The sequence below is a fragment of the Pseudophryne corroboree genome, chromosome 1, assembly GCF_028390025.1.
Source record: "Pseudophryne corroboree isolate aPseCor3 chromosome 1, aPseCor3.hap2, whole genome shotgun sequence".
Classification (NCBI taxonomy): domain Eukaryota; kingdom Metazoa; phylum Chordata; class Amphibia; order Anura; family Myobatrachidae; genus Pseudophryne; species Pseudophryne corroboree.
The window spans coordinates 439,636,110-439,654,329 of record NC_086444.1 but is presented as its reverse complement, the minus strand read 5'-3'; the positions used below and the strand labels follow the sequence as shown (position 1 = coordinate 439,654,329).

At 41.4% G+C, this 18,220-nt stretch overlaps 1 gene segment (V, D, J or C); it reads right to left on the bottom strand.

The window, feature by feature from the left end:
- LOC134891315 (T cell receptor delta constant-like) overlaps window positions 1-14,498 on the bottom strand; it is a 30,900-nt gene extending 16,402 nt beyond the window's left edge. Inside the window, 4 exon segments of the C gene segment in view lie at window positions 4,296-4,358; window positions 9,152-9,418; window positions 13,898-13,999; window positions 14,333-14,498. Coding sequence covers window positions 4,296-4,358; window positions 9,152-9,418; window positions 13,898-13,925 — 358 coding nt within the window.
- Between the last annotated feature and the right edge of the window lie 3,722 nt (window positions 14,499-18,220).

The following is an 18,220-nucleotide window of genomic DNA, read 5'->3' as shown; positions in this document are numbered from 1 at the left end:
TCCAGTAAGCAATTGACTGTTCAACAGTCCTTTGCGAGGAAGATGAAATATCACAGCAGTCATCCTACTGCAAAGCGGATAACTGAGTCCTTGACAACTATGTTGGTGTTAGACGTGCGTCCGGTATCCGCCGTTAGTTCACAGGGAACTAGACAATTTATTGAGGCAGTGTGCCCCCGTTACCAAATACCATCTAGGTTCCACTTCTCTAGGCAGGCGATACCGAGAATGTACACGGACGTCAGAAAAAGACTCACCAGTGTCCTAAAAAATGCAGTTGTACCCAATGTCCACTTAACCACGGACATGTGGACAAGTGGAGCAGGGCAGGGTCAGGACTATATGACTGTGACAGCCCACTGGGTAGATGTATGGACTCCCGCCACAAGAACAGCAGCGGCGGCACCAGTAGCAGCATCTCGCAAACGCCAACTCTTTCCTAGGCAGGCTACGCTTTGTATCACCGCTTTCCAGAATACGCACACAGCTGAAAACCTCTTACGGCAACTGAGGAAGATCATCGCGGAATGGCTTACCCCAATTGGACTCTCCTGTGGATTTGTGGCATCGGACAACGCCAGCAATATTGTGTGTGCATTAAATATGGGCAAATTCCAGCACGTCCCATGTTTTGCACATACCTTGAATTTGGTGGTGCAGAATTTTTTAAAAAACGACAGGGGCGTGCAAGAGATGCTGTCGGTGGCCAGAAAAATTGCGGGACACTTTCGGCGTACAGGCACCACGTACAGAAGACTGGAGCACCACCAAAAACTACTGAACCTGCCCTGCCATCATCTGAAGCAAGAAGTGGTAACGAGGTGGAATTCAACCCTCTATATGCTTCAGAGGTTGGAGGAGCAGCAAAAGGCCATTCAAGCCTATACAATTGAGCACGATATAGGAGATGGAATGCACCTGTCTCAAGTGCAGTGGAGAATGATTTCAACGTTGTGCAAGGTTCTGATGCCCTTTGAACTTGCCACACGTGAAGTCAGTTCAGACACTGCCAGCCTGAGTCAGGTCATTCCCCTCATCAGGCTTTTGCAGAAGAAGCTGGAGGCATTGAAGAAGGAGCTAACACGGAGCGATTCCGCTAGGCATGTGGGACTTGTGGATGCAGCCCTTAATTCGCTTAACAAGGATTCACGGGTGGTCAATCTGTTGAAATCAGAGCACTACATTTTGGCCACCGTGCTCGATCCTAGATTTAAAGCCTACCTTGGATCTCTCTTTCCGGCAGACACAGGTCTGCTGGGGTTGAAAGACCTGCTGGTGAGAAAATTGTCAAGTCAAGCGGAACGCGACCTGTCAACATCTCCTCCTTCACATTCTCCCGCAACTGGGGGTGCGAGGAAAAGGCTCAGAATTCCGAGCCCACCCGCTGGCGGTGATGCAGGGCAGTCTGGAGCGACTGCTGATGCTGACATCTGGTCCGGACTGAAGGACCTGACAACGATTACGGACATGTCGTCTACTGTCACTGCATATGATTCTCTCAACATTGATAGAATGGTGGAGGATTATATGAGTGACCGCATCCAAGTAGGCACGTCACACAGTCCGTACTTATACTGGCAGGAAAAAGAGGCAATTTGGAGGCCCTTGCACAAACTGGCTTTATTCTACCTAAGTTGCCCTCCCACAAGTGTGTACTCCGAAAGAGTGTTTAGTGCCGCCGCTCACCTTGTCAGCAATCGGCGTACGAGGTTACATCCAGAAAATGTGGAGAAGATGATGTTCATTAAAATGAATTATAATCAATTCCTCCGCGGAGACATTGACCAGCAGCAATTGCCTCCACAAAGTACACAGGGAGCTGAGATGGTGGATTCCAGTGGGGACGAATTGATAATCTGTGAGGAGGGGGATGTACACGGTGATATATCGGAGGGTGAAGATGAGGTGGACATCTTGCCTCTGTAGAGCCAGTTTGTGCAAGGAGAGATTAATTGCTTCTTTTTTGGGGGGGGTCCAAACCAACCCGTCATATCAGTCACAGTCGTGTGGCAGACCCTGTCACTGAAATGATGGGTTGGTTAAAGTGTGCATGTCCTGTTTTGTTTATACAACATAAGGGTGGGTGGGAGGGCCCAAGGATAATTCCATCTTGCACCTCTTTTTTCTTTTCTTTTTCTTTGCATCATGTGCTGATTGGGGAGGGTTTTTTGGAAGGGACATCCTGCGTGACACTGCAGTGCCACTCCTAGATGGGCCCGGTGTTTGTGTCGGCCACTAGGGTCGCTAATCTTACTCACACAGCTACCTCATTGCGCCTCTTTTTTTCTTTGCGTCATGTGCTGTTTGGGGAGGGTTTTTTGGAAGGGACATCCTGCGTGACACTGCAGTGCCACTCCTAGATGTGCCCGGTGTTTGTGTCGGCCACTAGGGTCGCTAATCTTACTCACACAGTCAGCTACCTCATTGCGCCTCTTTTTTTCTTTGCGTCATGTGCTGTTTGGGGAGGGTTTTTTGGAAGGGCCATCCTGCGTGACACTGCAGTGCCACTCCTAGATGGGCCCGGTGTTTGTGTCGGCCACTAGGGTCGCTTATCTTACTCACACAGCGACCTCGGTGCAAATTTTAGGACTAAAAATAATATTGTGAGGTGTGATGTGTTCAGAATAGGCTGAAAATGAGTGTAAATTATGTTTTTTGAGGTTAATAATACTTTGGGATCAAAATTACCCCCAAATTCTATGATTTAAGCTGTTTTTTAGGGTTTTTTGAAAAAAACACCCGAATCCAAAACACACCCGAATCCGACAAAAAAAATTCGGTGAGGTTTTGCCAAAACGCGGTCGAACCCAAAACACGGCCACGGAACCGAACCCAAAACCAAAACACAAAACCCGAAAAATTTCCGGCGCTCATCTCTAGTACAAAGCGGATCGTTGCTGTGTGATGAATTTAACGAAGAATCCATTCACACAGCCGATCGCAAGGAGATTGACAGGAAGAAGGCATTTGTGGGTGGGAACTGACCATTTACTGTGAGTGTTTGTAAAAACACAGGCGTGTCCAAGCGTTTGCAGGGCAGGTGTCTGACGTCAATTCCGGGACCGTACAGGCTGAAGTGATCGCAGCGGCTGAGTAAGTTCTAGGCAACTCAGAAACTGCACAAATCTTTTTTGTACCGCTCGGCTGCACACGCGTTCGCACACTTGCAAAGCAAAAGTACACTCCCCTATAGGCGGCGACTATCTGATCGCAGCGCTGTACAAAATAGCCAGCAAGCGAACAGGTCTGAATTAGGCCCACTGGCAATCTGCACACTGACAGTTTGCACACTTGCAGATGCCTCAGTTATTGCAACAATAGTCACTTCAGTTGGTGTCTTCAAAATGTGCTGTCACTCCACTTGCCTAACCTGCTGACTTGCAGTATGTGCTAATGATTGCTGCAAGGTCATCTCGTCAAAAGTCATGGCAGGTCCTATTCAACATCCTCAGTTTTATTAAAAAAAAATGTATATCTATGTAGAAAGGTCCTCCTATAGGGATTATGAGATGGATAACAGGCAGGGCCAGGATAAGAGCCATATGGGTCTGGGTCTGAAAATAATCAAGGGCCTGTTATGAGAAGCAGAGGTGCTGTGACCAGTGCTGTGTGGGTGTGACTAGCGCCATGTGGATGTGTACACTCACTACGCTATGAGCCCCAATGTCGTCCTAATTATGTAATAGTAGATATATTGCATCATTTTGTGACGAAAGTAATACTACATTTTTAATACTTATAAATAATTGGCATCTGGGCAGCTGGTCATTATCATGCTGGGTCTATTTTTTGTGGAGGCCTTCCACCATATTGTTAATCTGGCATTGCTAATTTGTTCATAACCATGCATTAAAAAAACTAACTGGTATATTTACTAAAGCTTCTAAAAATAAAAAGTGGATTCTGTCTATCATTTTCTAGAACGCAATAGAGAAATGATAGACAGAATATGATTGGTTGCTATAGTAAACATCAACACTTTTCATTTGTAGATGCTTTAGTAAATGTACCCCTTTGGGGTCTATTCATGAAGCAGTGAAAAGTGTGGAGTAGTGAGCCAGTGGAGAAGTTGCTCATGGCAACCAATCAGCTGCTCTATATAATTTTATAGTATGCAAATTCTAAATGTTACTTCAATGCTGATAGGTTGACATGGGCAACTTCTCAACTAGCTCACTTCTACGCACTTTTCACTGCTTCATGAATAGACCCCAAGTGTTCTACATGCAGAGGTTATAAATATTCAGATATCCCCAATAAAACTAAAACAAAAAATGTTAACCTGTCTCTCTTACCAGTAGCTCTCTGACAGGTAATGAGTTCAGAATTGTCTCCATCTTTGAGCTGGATATCCAGATCTTTTATAGAAAAAAAAAAGAAAAAAATGATACTGTGAATCCTGAATAAATTGTATAGTTTAGTGCTGGAAGTTAAAATACAGTTCTTACTATTAAAGATGAGTGGTTTGGTTTTGTTGATAATCAAACACATCCAAACTTAGGTGTTTTGAATCAACCCAAGTTCCGTCTCAGGTCACTTTGGAGTCGGATCTCAGATCTAAAATCTGAATCTTACAAGTTTTTTATGGCATGTAATTCCCTCCCTTGTGATATCTGCTGTCATTTCTTACTGGGAATGACTGGAAATCAATGTTATTGATGTTAATAATACTGTAGGAACAACAGAATGTCCAAAAATGACATGGTTTTAGCTGTGCTTATCAAGCCCAAAACCAAAACCGAATGAAAATATGTGAAAATTGTTATGCCAAAACCAAACAAAACACTGGGGTCCGTGTACATCTCTACTTAGGGGTATATTCAATTGCAGTCAAAAGCTGCCGTCTGTCGGAAAGACTGCAGTTTTCTACTTTTTTGGGTCGGAATGGGTGGAATACACCCCAGAATTATCCGACAGCTTTTGACTGCAATATATTCAATTGCAGTCAAAAGCTGCCGTCTGTCGGAAAGACGGCAGTTTTCTACTTTTTTGGGTCGGAATGGGTGGAATACACCCCAGAATTATCCGACAAGTCGTAAAAAGCACATGGATCGGCGGAATTGCCATCGATCCGCATGCTTCTGTCAGAAACGGGGACAAATCCGACAGGTTTTGGCCCCGTTTCCGACCATCTCAATCCGACTTTAAAAAAAGCCGGATTGAAATGAGGGAGTTCAGAGGAGGAGACAGGGGAGAGCAGCGGGGAGACGGGGGAGAGCAGCGGCTACAGCAGCGTAGCAGGAGGATGGGGCACCGCCGCCACTCACGGCAGCATCTACACGGCTCCAGCAAGCGAGCTCCCGCTTGCTGGAGCTGGGTGGACGCTGCTGTGAGGTCTGGCGGCGGTGTCCCATCCTCCTGCTATGCTGCTGTAGATGCTACTCTCCCCCGTCTCCCCGCTACTCTCCCCCGTCTACCCACGGCTCTCCCCCGTCTCCTCCTCTCAGCTCCCTCATCTCAATCCAACTTTTTTTAAAAGCTGGATTGAGATGGTCAGGAATCCTGTCAGATTTGGCCGTTCATTGAATAGCCCTTGTCGGATCCATTGCGACAAGTGCATGTTGGAATGGATCCGACTTTAATTGAATATACCGCTTATTATTGATGGTTTAGTATAGTGTTTCCCAACTCTAGTCCTCTGGGACCCCTAACAGTTCATGCTTTACATTTATCCTCAGTATCACAATCAAAATAATTACGTCAACCTGTGGATCTTTTAAAACGTGTCAGCCAGTAATGAACAGACCTGTGCTCCAACGTGCATCTGGAAAATATGCACTGTTAGGGGATCCCGAGGACTGGAGTTAGATATTCTGTGTTCTCTTTCCATTGATACACAGTGATTATTCTCATGCTATGTATCCAGGGCAGTCTCTACCATTAGGCAGCTTTAGGCAGCTGCCTAGGGCACCAGGATTTGAGGGGGCAGCCCTGAGTCTGCTTATCATAAAATAAGAATAACTCTGAGAGATGCATCCTTGTTAAACATAATGCAGATGTCAGCTGTTGAACTTCTAAGATGTCCCCACTTTCACCTGAGAGACTTAAAAAGTGGGTACTGGTGTGTGGTTGTTGGGGGCAGCAGGCTGAAGTTTTACCTAGGGTGTAGGGAAACCTTGCACAGGCCCTGTATGTATACTTTCAAATGTTCAGATGTACACGTGTATTAGTATGTATTTTTGTTATTCCATTGCCCTGATACACGGATATATTCTTTGTCCATATGCAAAAATTTTAATAAATACCACTTGCATAAAAAAAAATGTAAAAGCTCACTGATGCTACAGGAACAACTCTCCATCTTGTGTATGAAAAACAAATAATATTGTCAACACACACACACACACACTATGTGCACAAGCACCTATCATCTTAGAGTAGTGCATTCGCAATCAACCTATCAGAGGTGGCTTATAGTACTGGTGTTGGAGGCCTGCCCTCAATGATACGGCTTTCACTGGCATATATGTCTGTCTGCACATGTTGCGCGAACATACCCTTTTTGTCCTCAGGCCTATATTAGTCCAAACTAATTAACAAATAAAGCGCTGCATACCGGAAATCATTTTTGTACTTTTTAATAACACATTAATCAAACAATTGATTGACAAACATATAACACACATACATAGACCCGGCCGGTATTAAAATTACCTTAATGATAAAACTTATCAATCCATAAATGCAGATCTCACATCATACTCTCTATTTCAAACATAGCCTATCAATGATGCATCACTGGTATGTTGATCAACTGATAACATATATATAATTGTGCTGAGGGGCCCCTGATGACTAGGATTCAACCCTCAACTAATTAGCAGCGTATGATATCCGGTGTTCAATCACAATTATGTCCATATAGGCCAATGGAATGCTGAATGTGTTAATATCCAAATGACAGGTTAATTGGTTAGTAGAGCCAGCAATGTCCGTAACTTAGATTAGGTCAAATGAGGGTTAGTGAGTCACTGCAGTCCTCCAAAATTAACATGGACATACAACCATATTAATAAACAGCCCTCTGAATGAGGCTCTCATATTCTGTCCTGGGCACTGGTCACTGAGCGGGCTTTGTTTGTCAGGGATTCTCACCGACCAGCTGATTGTCTGCTGTAACAAAGTCTCTGCTGCCGACTCCTCCCTTATACTCCGCCTCACCTCAGACCCGTTTAGGTAAATGTGTCCCAGATGTAGATATGACCAGGTCCGTGTGCTTTGGACCTCTCTCTCAACGTGTTTCTTCGCCTAAAGACTCAGCGGCTTCCTCAGGAGGAAGCCGCTGAGTCTTTAGGCGGAGAAACGCGTTGAGAGAGAGGTCCAAAGCACACGGACCTGGTCATATCTACATCTGGGACACATTTACCTAAACGGGTCTGAGGTGAGGCGTAGTATAAGGGAGGAGTCGGCAGCAGAGACTTTGTTACAGCAGACAATCAGCTGGTCGGTGAGAATCCCTGACAAACAAAGCCCGCTCAGTGACCAGTGCCCAGGACAGAATATGAGAGCCTCATTCAGAGGGCTGTTTATTAATATGGTTGTATGTCCATGTTAATTTTGGAGGACTGCAGTGACTCACTAACCATCATTTGACCTAATCTAAGTTACGGACATTGCTGGCTCTACTAACCAATTAACCTGTCATTTGGATATTAACACATTCAGCATTCCATTGGCCTATATGGACATAATTGTGATTGAACACCGGATATCATACGCTGCTAATTAGTTGAGGGTTGAATCCTAGTCATCAGGGGCCCCTCAGCACAATTATATATATGTTATCAGTTGATCAACATACCAGTGATGCATCATTGATAGGCTATGTTTGAAATAGAGAGTATGATGTGAGATCTGCATTTATGGATTGATAAGTTTTATCATTAAGGTAATTTTAATACCGGCCGGGTCTATGTATGTGTGTTATATGTTTGTCAATCAATTGTTTGATTAATGTGTTATTAAAAAGCACAAAAATGATTTCCGGTATGCAGCGCTTTATTTGTTAATTAGTTTGTAGTTTTTTTACTTTTTTGGGAGAATCAGTGATCTCCTGGATAGAGCTGCAGCATATCCGGACATCTAGTGGCTTTATATAGGAGATTCCTTACTAAGTCAGCGCCGAGTTATATACTTTTTTCTCTATATTAGTCCATGCTTTTATTCTTAAGTACAGCCTCTACAGGTGAAAGTGGGAGTAAGTATCAGAATCCTACAAATCCACATTTCGGAGCATGCATATAGATACTTTCTGAATGGTACAGTGGGGTAACTGTAAGAACTGTTGATATGGGGGGAAGCGGTTTCAGCGCACATTATGTGCACTCTACTGCTTCCCCCCCCCCCATGTATGATAGCCATGGTATGTGCCCAGATAGCAGCCCGATATGTTTGGGCAATGTACGATGCTAACCGTTCCGACACCTGCAGCTGTCGATTTTGTGCCACTATAATATATTTACCCCAGTGTGACTGGAGTAATACTTACTCAGCCTCAGTCTCAGTATGGTGAGATCATTTTGTATTGGATTGATATTGGGTCCAATGTGCATATGTATGTGGCAACATAATGTTTCATCAGCACTTGATTTTAGTATATAAATTATCCTTACCACTACCTTTCTTTTCCTCTATGCTTTTGCAGAGAGGGGGGGGAGTGGGTACTAATTACCCAGGTCGGGCTTATTGAAGATGCCTGGCGGGGACTGGGTTAGCTGCGGGGACTGGGTTAGTTGCTGAGGGGGACATTGCGCCCCTTTACAGAGCTATTTTGACTCTTTTTTTTTAGGGGGTGTCTCTAAGCCTTTGGCCCTTATCATTACCCTGACTATTATTTCTTGCTGTATACAGTATTTGGCCTGTGCATCCTGTGTGCCTTTTTCCTTTCTTCTATATTGTTACACATTTCTGGTTGTGTATAATGATGTGATGTTGCATTTTCATCATGGTGACATGTGATGAGTAAGTATGGGAAACAGCAGAAGTGTTTGCAGAGTGTAAATGTGTATTGTTCTTAAGACCCATCATGCAGGGCGACCTTGCACTGTGCCGGGCGGCCCCCTGCATGGTAGTGGAAGGAGTTGTAGTTTTGCATCTTAACATGAACAGAGATGAATGATAGTAAAATGTATTGTATGCTTGAGAAATAAACCTTTTGAGTTTGAATTTGTCACCCATCTCTCCTGGTGCTTGGCCTGGCACTGCACATTCTCTGTTCCCAGGTTGGCCACAAGGACAGCACTGTATTTTCCTTGCCGCGATAGAACCGTGGAGGCCTTTACAGGTCCAACATCTCTACTAGTAGAATTCATGTAGATTTCAACATCCTTGGGGTAGAAATCCTTCACAAAACAGGCAGTAGTGGAAGTGGCTTTCTGAGACAGCACAAACACTGAGGGGGGAGTAATCCTATTATCACCTGCAATACAAAACAAAAGTGCACAGGATAAGACAGGATAAGTCTTATAATATATACTCATATTTATCCCAAGCAGTCTTTGGGGTCTATGTACTAAGCTTTTGAGAAAGATACAGTTTTTGCCAATCAGCTTCTAACTGCCATGGTACATGCTGTGTTTGAAAATTGACATATATTAAACTGATTGGTTGGTACTTTATCTCCGTCCACTTTATATCTATCTCCAAGCTTAGTACATGGGGGGTAATTTAGATCTGGCCGCTGGTCTGCTTTTTTGCTGTCCTGCATTCATATAGTCGCCGCCTAGAGTGGGAGTGCATTTTCGTCGTGCAAGTGTGCGATGCTATGTGTACGATGAGCTGCTAAAATTCTGTGTGTGCAGTCTCGGCGCAGCCCAGGACTTACTCTTCCAGTGTGACTGAATCAGGCTGATCAGGGCCAGAGCTGACATCAGATACCCTCCCTTAAAACGCTTGGGAAGTTGGGAACACCTGCGTTTTCCAGAACTCTCCCAGTAAATGGTCAGTTACCACCCACAGACGGCTTCCTCCTGTCAATCACCTTGCGAATGCCTGTGCGAACTGATTTTTTGCACCATCCCTGCCGCTGACCGGCAATCCCTATTGTTGTTTTTGTCCGAAACTCGTGCGCATTGCGGTGCATACGCATGTACTGTTATAATCCGATCACCCGCTGTGCGAAAACGCACAGCAGCGATCAGATCTGAATTACCTCCATAGTATTGACAATTAAGTTAGAAATGTTTTCAGTACACATTGGGGGTAATTCCAAGTTGATCGCAGCAGGAAATTTTGTAGCAGTTGGGCAAAACCATGTGCACTGCAGGGGGGCAGATATAACATGTGCAGAGAGAGATAGATTTGGGTGTGGTGAGTTCAATCTGCAATCTAAATTGCAGTGTAAAAATAAAGCAGCCAGTATTTACCATGCACAGAAATAAAATAACCCACCCAAATATAACTCTTTCTGCAAATGTTATATCTGCCCCCCCTGCAGTGCACATGGTTTTGCCCAACTGCTAAAAAATATCCTGCTGCGATCAACTTGGAATTACCCCCATTGTACAGATCCATTCACTAAAGATGTTTTTTTCAAGCAGGTTCAATGGTTTTATGTCACTTGCGCATGAAACTGGTAAATTTATAATAATAATAATAATAATAATATACATCATCTGTAATTACTCACTGTCTTTGTTGGTAACTATGGACATCAGAAAAGCTATATATTGTACCTGTCCAACATTGGCAGTCTATAAAATACTAGTGTACTCATTGCTTATTTGCAGTTGTGTCAGGTTTGTGAACTAAAGCTTTACCCAGCCTAGTTACCAGGAAGTACTGCTACTCTGTCATGTCAGTAACTCCTAGCATAGGCTGCTTTGTACTGTAATTATTGGTTTAGCTCATAAAATGGCTGCTTCCACTGTGCTGGCTAGAGGTACACATTTTCATTTTTATTACAAAGAAAAAGAAAGATGTTACTATATTCTTACCATTTTGGGGAGACATATTAAGAATCGTTTTTTGTTTCCGTTTGGAAACCGCCACACAGGACAAGCGGTTTTCATATCCAAATCGCACAACAGCAAATACTAAAGTTTGGATCAGAAAATTGCATCCAGTGGTTATAACATTAATGTATAATATTAATTTACACCACTAAGACACATAAATAGTTAATATGGCTCAGGTTATATTAAGTCATAATTCATATGGTTAATTCATAATTGCCTTAAGGCAATTAATTAACATGACTGAGTTCATTCAAAATTAACTCATTATTGCCCTATTATCGTTTCATATGAATAATAGCAAGAACATACATTCTATTTCAGACACAGTTTTCTCAAGAATTATGTTATTATTTAAAAAATAATTATCATGTCTGTAGTCACACTTATAAGACTGAAGCTATTTCTCAGTCAGTACTGTAGTAAGAATGTCTTACTGTATGTGCACATGGGATGGTAACACGTTTGTGTATAAGCTCATCCATAGTTAGAAGAGAAGATTACTTAGTGGCGCTCACAACTTCATCTTCCAGTGCACTTTGTGCCTAATTCATGTCTGTATGTAATGCCGATGTTCCGGCAACTGAATGATTAGTGGCAGACTGCGCATGCACCGTGATCGCACTGCGCACACACCAAGGTACCTTTTGTGATGCTACTCCCAGCAAGATTTTTATTGCTGAGTTATTGACATGAAGGGACTATTTGGGGATATAATGGGGAGTGGCAGCAGAAATGCAGGCATGTCATGGCCATTATCAGGGCACATATCTGCCTTCAACTGCAATCAAGTAAACAGAGAAACATGGATCTGCATGACCATAAATTCACTCGAGGAGTCGATGTTCCTCGTTATTGAGTTGGTGCTGCATGTGTACACAGTTGCTGAGGACTTTTGGTGTCTATCTTCTTTTCTGGGTGACAGATTAATTTGCGATGATTAGCAGTTCCATAGCCTGAGAAATTGCAGCTGCATAGGCAAGTGAATACAAACATGAGGCAGGGCCTTTACTTGTTCAGGCTTGTCAGTAAAAGTAGAGTGCACCACCAATTCATTGCTAACTGCTCAGGTGTGATATGGAAAGGTAACAGGCAGTGGCAGTTGCAGAGGTGGGGCTGCAGCGCAGTCCAAACTTCAAATAGGGGAGACACACCAACTGCCACCACAAATGCCGCCAAACATCGCTGGTCAGGACTCACTGGCAGTTGGTGCTGCTCCCCTATTTGAATTTTGGACTGCACTGCAGCCCCACCTCTGCACTGCCACTGGCAACATGCTTCCATCATCCTTGTCCAAACTTTTGGTGACATGATTAATTACCCAACCAGCATATGTGCAAGTAAAAAATGGGCGGAATTCAAATGTCCTTCCCCCCCTCCCATCCCCTATCGCTGGTGAGGGAAGGTGCTGGTCAGCTCTAGGTAGTAAAACATCTTACAGTATGTAGGGACATTTAGCTACAAACTCTTGTTTGTTACAAGAACATAATATAATTACTATTTTAAAGCCATTCAGCATTAATCAATAGGATCAATCTATTTTATTAACAATCATTGCTTTCTTTATCTTCCTCGCCTCCATATAACACCTTATGTTGTTAAAAACCATAAAAATGAAACTACTAATTCTTTTTTGTAATCCATGGAATTACTCATTCTGTAGGACACAGTTTTTTACATGAAGCTTTGTAGGTTGTTCTGGTTCTGTTTACCATTTTGCATCCATGTCAGGCACATATAATATTTACAGATAAAATATTTTGATCTTCAAAAAGGTTTACTGCATACTGTAGTGTGGGTTATCAATTAACATACTGTAGATAAAAATGTGTAATTATACAGTTCCATTGTACAGACTTTTAATTGTATCATTCTTAATTAAACAGTTAAAAGCTGTTTGCTTTCTGATTACATGTGGGTGGAGGTACATATGTATATTTTTTCATGCCTATGCTAATAAATTATCTACATTATGGCTATATTATCTTATGATCATGCTTTCAGTCATCAAATGGCCTCAGTAACTCTGTGCTCACCTGATTCCACTGTCAATCTGGTACCCATTCCAAACACTAAAGATCTCGCACCCCCATACACAGTGAAACACTGCTTTGCAGAAATAGTCTTCATGTACAGTATATTAGGACTCTAGTAACTGATAAACAGTTACTAGGGTCATTTTACTGAATATTTGCTTTTTTTTCATAAATATAAAAAGGTAATGGTACTGTAGATGTAGTTTTGTTCTAATATAAAGTCAATTACTTTTGGAAACTGTAATAAATGGGAGAGAAAGCATCACTAGATCATTGCATCCTGGATGAAATACAGACCATTATGAATCAGGAAACAGTGCCACATTATAGAGGTACAGGAACACATGCAATTCTGCAGTAACTTCCTATATGGCAAACTGGACATTTGTGTTTGATTCTGACGTTTCAGTCTTTCAGATAAATTATTTACATAACACCATAATGCTAAACTTGTAAGACTTATTTAGGCCAGTAGAATCAATTTGTATTAATATGTTATTAAACTATCTAAAGTTTACATAATAGGGATTAAGTATTTATTTCCATTATAAAATATACTGTAGAAGCCTTTAGTACATTGAGAAGCTGTGTTATGTACAGTATATCAGATGACACGTAATACAGTAATACAAGTAATACAGTAATTATAACAAGGTATTGGCATGCCTGTGACTAACCTGAGATGTATGTAATGCACAGCTTATGCTGTTCCTGGTAAATCCTGTGAGAGTAGATACTGTACATGAATATATGCACAGATACAGTATATGCTGTATACACACATGTATATTTCATTCTGTTGCATGTATTCATGTAATTTATGTAATTTCAATTCAAGTGGCACCTGTCAGTTTCCAGACTCTCTTCACATAATAAATGTTTGCAATTGTTAACAGACAGGTCACTTACATGGAATGGTTTCAAGAAGCATATTCATTTCCCAAATCTGTGTTTATCAGCCATAGGTTCCAGGGAAATATACTTGCTAAAAAAAACATATACCCTGTAGATCTAAAAAAAGAATACAACATGAGCAACTACTGTAGATATTAGTTCCAAACTGCATTATAGGCAAAGGCAAAATAATGTCAACTAAACCCACCTCTTACAATATCAGAACATTAATTCAATCTAAACAAGCCTTTATTAACTGTAACATTGTAGTGCCACAGTAAAAGCAAAACAAAATGATCTAATCTACTGATCTGACATCAGGAATATTTATATATTAGGTACATATGTAATATGTACCTAATATACAATACTGTATTTAAAAAAAGTACCACACAGCCTTACAATCTCAGCTAATACAGATATTTCTACAATTGTGTCTTTTTAACTTACATGTTAAGTATAGGTTAGCAACTGATGTGCTGAAGCCACATCTAAAGCACTTCTGATTTCACATGCTGGATGTTCTAAACAACACAGTGGAGAAAGCAAGACAATCTGTAACAGACTGTAAGCCAGTAACCAGTATCGAGGCTCAGACAAATAATATTAGAAGACAATAAAGTGGGGCATGGGCATATTTCCTACTAGGATCAATGGAAAAAAAGTGACTATATAATACTTAATTTTCATACTATAGTAAACCAAAAATGTGAACAGGACTGGTAGAATTTATAAGCTCTTACTGCACATTGCATATTATGCAAACAAATAGATTATAGGAGATTATTTGCATCATTGAATATGTGATAAAATATATGCAAAACAATTCCAAAGTAATCTGTAAATAACAGTCAATAGTACACAAAAACGTGTACAGTAATCATTAATCATCAATATTAAAACATTAATCATCAATTTAATGGAATCAGTATATACAGTAGCAACATCAATGGTACTTAAAATTAAAGACATTTATTTTTACAAAGTATGTAGTAAACATGGGCTACTGTATGTATGTGTATCTGTGAATGCTCCTTTGTATGTGTGTGCCTTTCTTACAGTATCTCCTCTTTTGTGCGTCTCTTTTACATTTTGTATGTGTAATCTTGTCTCCCTGTTTGTCTCTCTTTGTCTCCCTTCTTTGTATTTACTTTATCTGCCTGTTTCCCTATCTTTACCTACTTATCATATCTACCCCCACCTTCTACTTTCATTTGTCTCCACCATTAACTTTTCCCATGCACCCTTCATAACCCACGTTTCTCCTCCCCTGGAACTTTACCTGCCATATCCTCCCAATTCCGCCGGTACCCTTTCCACATCTTATCATCTTCTGGTTGACCTGCTTTAATCTGGCCCTGCTATCACCAACGACAACCGTGATGGCTATAAGATTAGCCGGCAATCACCACAACGGCTTCCCCATGCTGATTGCTCTTGTATCTACACAATACTTATTATGTTAACCGACAAAAATTTTTTTTATCATTTAATTACTTACAAAATTATGTATCATTCACATAAAGTATAACTTAATGTGTAAAGGTTATACTTTAAAAAAAAAAATATTTGATCTCTTTGTAAACTTTTTTAAGAACATTTTTTCACATTATGGGCAATTAAAGGCAAAATCTAGTAAAGCAGCTCACAGACTAGCCCGGCAAAGTGATTGGCTAAACTTTACCACTTCTGGAGTTTTCACAGAGTCAGCCGGGTATCACTGCATTAGTGATATTTTATTGATAAATTGTTGTGATAAGTATTTTTCCTATTTCCACAATCAGTCATAATTTATGATAGAGATGCCCCTATATCTTTTAATTGGTTTTAAAAGAAATAGAAATTGCCAAGTTCCTTGGCCATATTGCTATTGCTAATTTAGACAAGTGGTGTCATAATTACATTGTTATAATAATAAATAAATTTTAAAAATGCTGATTTCATGTGTTTTTTTAAAGTATTGTTAAAGACCTTAAAATATTAGATTTGGGATTAAGTTCTATAACATATTTACAGTACTGTGTATAGCAATGCATGCTTCCCACATGGATGGAATTCACTAAATTGCACCGCCCAGGAAAAGCTATAGAACCAAAACAGAGATGCCAGAATATTAGTTACAAAGGTGGAGGCCTTCAATATATGACACCTTACATTTATCAGTGTCTCTAGGTCATCACTGATATGGAATCACAACAGGGCAAGCAGGAGAGCCATATGTTACACTGGTGTATGGCCAGCCCCAGAATTCAGTTAAAACCCTATAATATTTATGGTTCCTAATAATACGATGAGATAAATTGCTGTAGTTATCTAAATGCCACCTCCCCTGCATACCAACATGTTCTTCATGGACTAGTCATGTCCCCTTTTGTACAGCTTTGCGCTACCAGTTCGAATCAGTGCATACACCATTTAAAGGTCCCCTACTATTACATTTCCCTAGTGCTCCACTCCAACACTGCCCGTTCTGGTTTTGTCTTCACTCCAACTTGCCCCTGGCTAGCTGACCATGCCAACACATCCAGTGCACTGCACTACTGCACAAACTTATGTGACCATCACTGCATCTGATAGCACCTGGGGCTTCTCAAAGCAGATCTGGCTGTTGGAACAATATGAGGAAATTGTTTAAAAATACTAGGGGTTTATGCCACGTCTCTGCCAGCATAACGATGGCTGCTAGAGCACACCAACATTTTTTAGAATTATAAACACCATCATGTTCTGGTGCCCATTGTACATGCAGTTCATCAGGAAAAATGTACTCTTAAATAAAAACACTGACTCCATGAAAAATAATATTTTAATAAAATACCGCCCAGTGCCAGATTAAAAAACGTAAAAATTAATGTGATTTCTCAATATTTACTATGGTTCTGTTATTTTCATTGCAGAGGGTGCAGGATTCTCATATGGAATTCAGTTCCATGCTGTACAGACTAAGAGCGGTATTCAATTCTTTCCACCCCCTTCCACACCCGCTCTGTTTCTGCTGACAGGTGTGGTATCATCATTTCAGCTCGCTACCCCTCGTATGAGAAGAACCAAGATTGAGGGTTTACCTGTCATAATGTCACAAGCCCCAGCAAGACAAAGCCTAGCGTAGAGCTGGTAACAGCTTTTGGGCCTAACTCAGGGTTGATCGCAAAAGCAAAATCTTTATCTAATGGGCAAAATCATGTGCACTGCTGGGGAGGCAGATATAACATGTGCAGAGAGTTAGATTTGGGTGTGGTGTGTTCAAACTGAAATCTAAATTGCAGTGTAAACATAAAGCAGCCAGTATTTACCCTGCACAGAAACAATATAACCCACCCAAATCTAACTCTCTCTGCACATGTTATATCTGCCCCACCTGCAGTGCACATGGTTTTGCCCAATAGAGATGGATTTTGCTTTTACGATCAACCCTGAATTAGGCCATTTGTCACTATTCTCAGGCTAAGCTCAGGCTATGCTCTAAACTCAGGCTATGAAAACCATTGCTGGAATTACTTTTTGGGATATGAGCTCACAATTATTTTAATAAGATATCATTCTGCATCATCAAGTTGATGATTTTGTACCTTCAGTATGCAATACCTTGATATGCATTGAACATAGCTTCATGTGGATCCATTTTGAACTGTACATATTGTAAGATATATGAAATATGTACATGGATTATTTTTGTGGAGCATAATTTATATCTCTTGATGCAAATGACCAATGTGTGTAAACATGCAAAAACTGTAAGTTTTAAAACAATAGGCATAAAGTGCTAATAAAAGTAGCGCACATCTGTCAGTTGTAAAATTTTATAACAGGATGTGCCAGGCTTCTTTTAATGTGGTAGTGAAAAACTCACAAGCTACAAAACACAGCATGTCCCCTCAGCTCACTGACAGGTCATGTGACTACTGTATGTACTATTCATTTGTGAGACATGCAGATCAATTTTGCTTTAAACATGGACGAACATACATATTTTCTGGAAATATCAACAAATTAATTCCTGCACCTTTTGAGAAAAGACTAGAGAGATTATTGGTTAGGGGTGTAGTAGGGTATGCCGGCAGCCGGGCTTCCGGCGACCAGCACACCGGCGCCGGAATCCCGACCGCCGGCATACCAACAGCTGGGTGAGCGCAAATTAGCTCCTTGCGGGCTTGCTGCGCTCGCCACGCTATCTATTCTCCCTCCAGGGGGGTTGTGGACCCCCAAGAGGGAGAAAAAGTGTCGGTATGCCGGCTGTCGGGATCCGGCGCTGGTATACTGTGCGCTGGGATCCTGACAGCCGGCAAACTGAGTACCACCCATTGGTTAGCATTAATGTCTAATAATGCATTTTTTTTT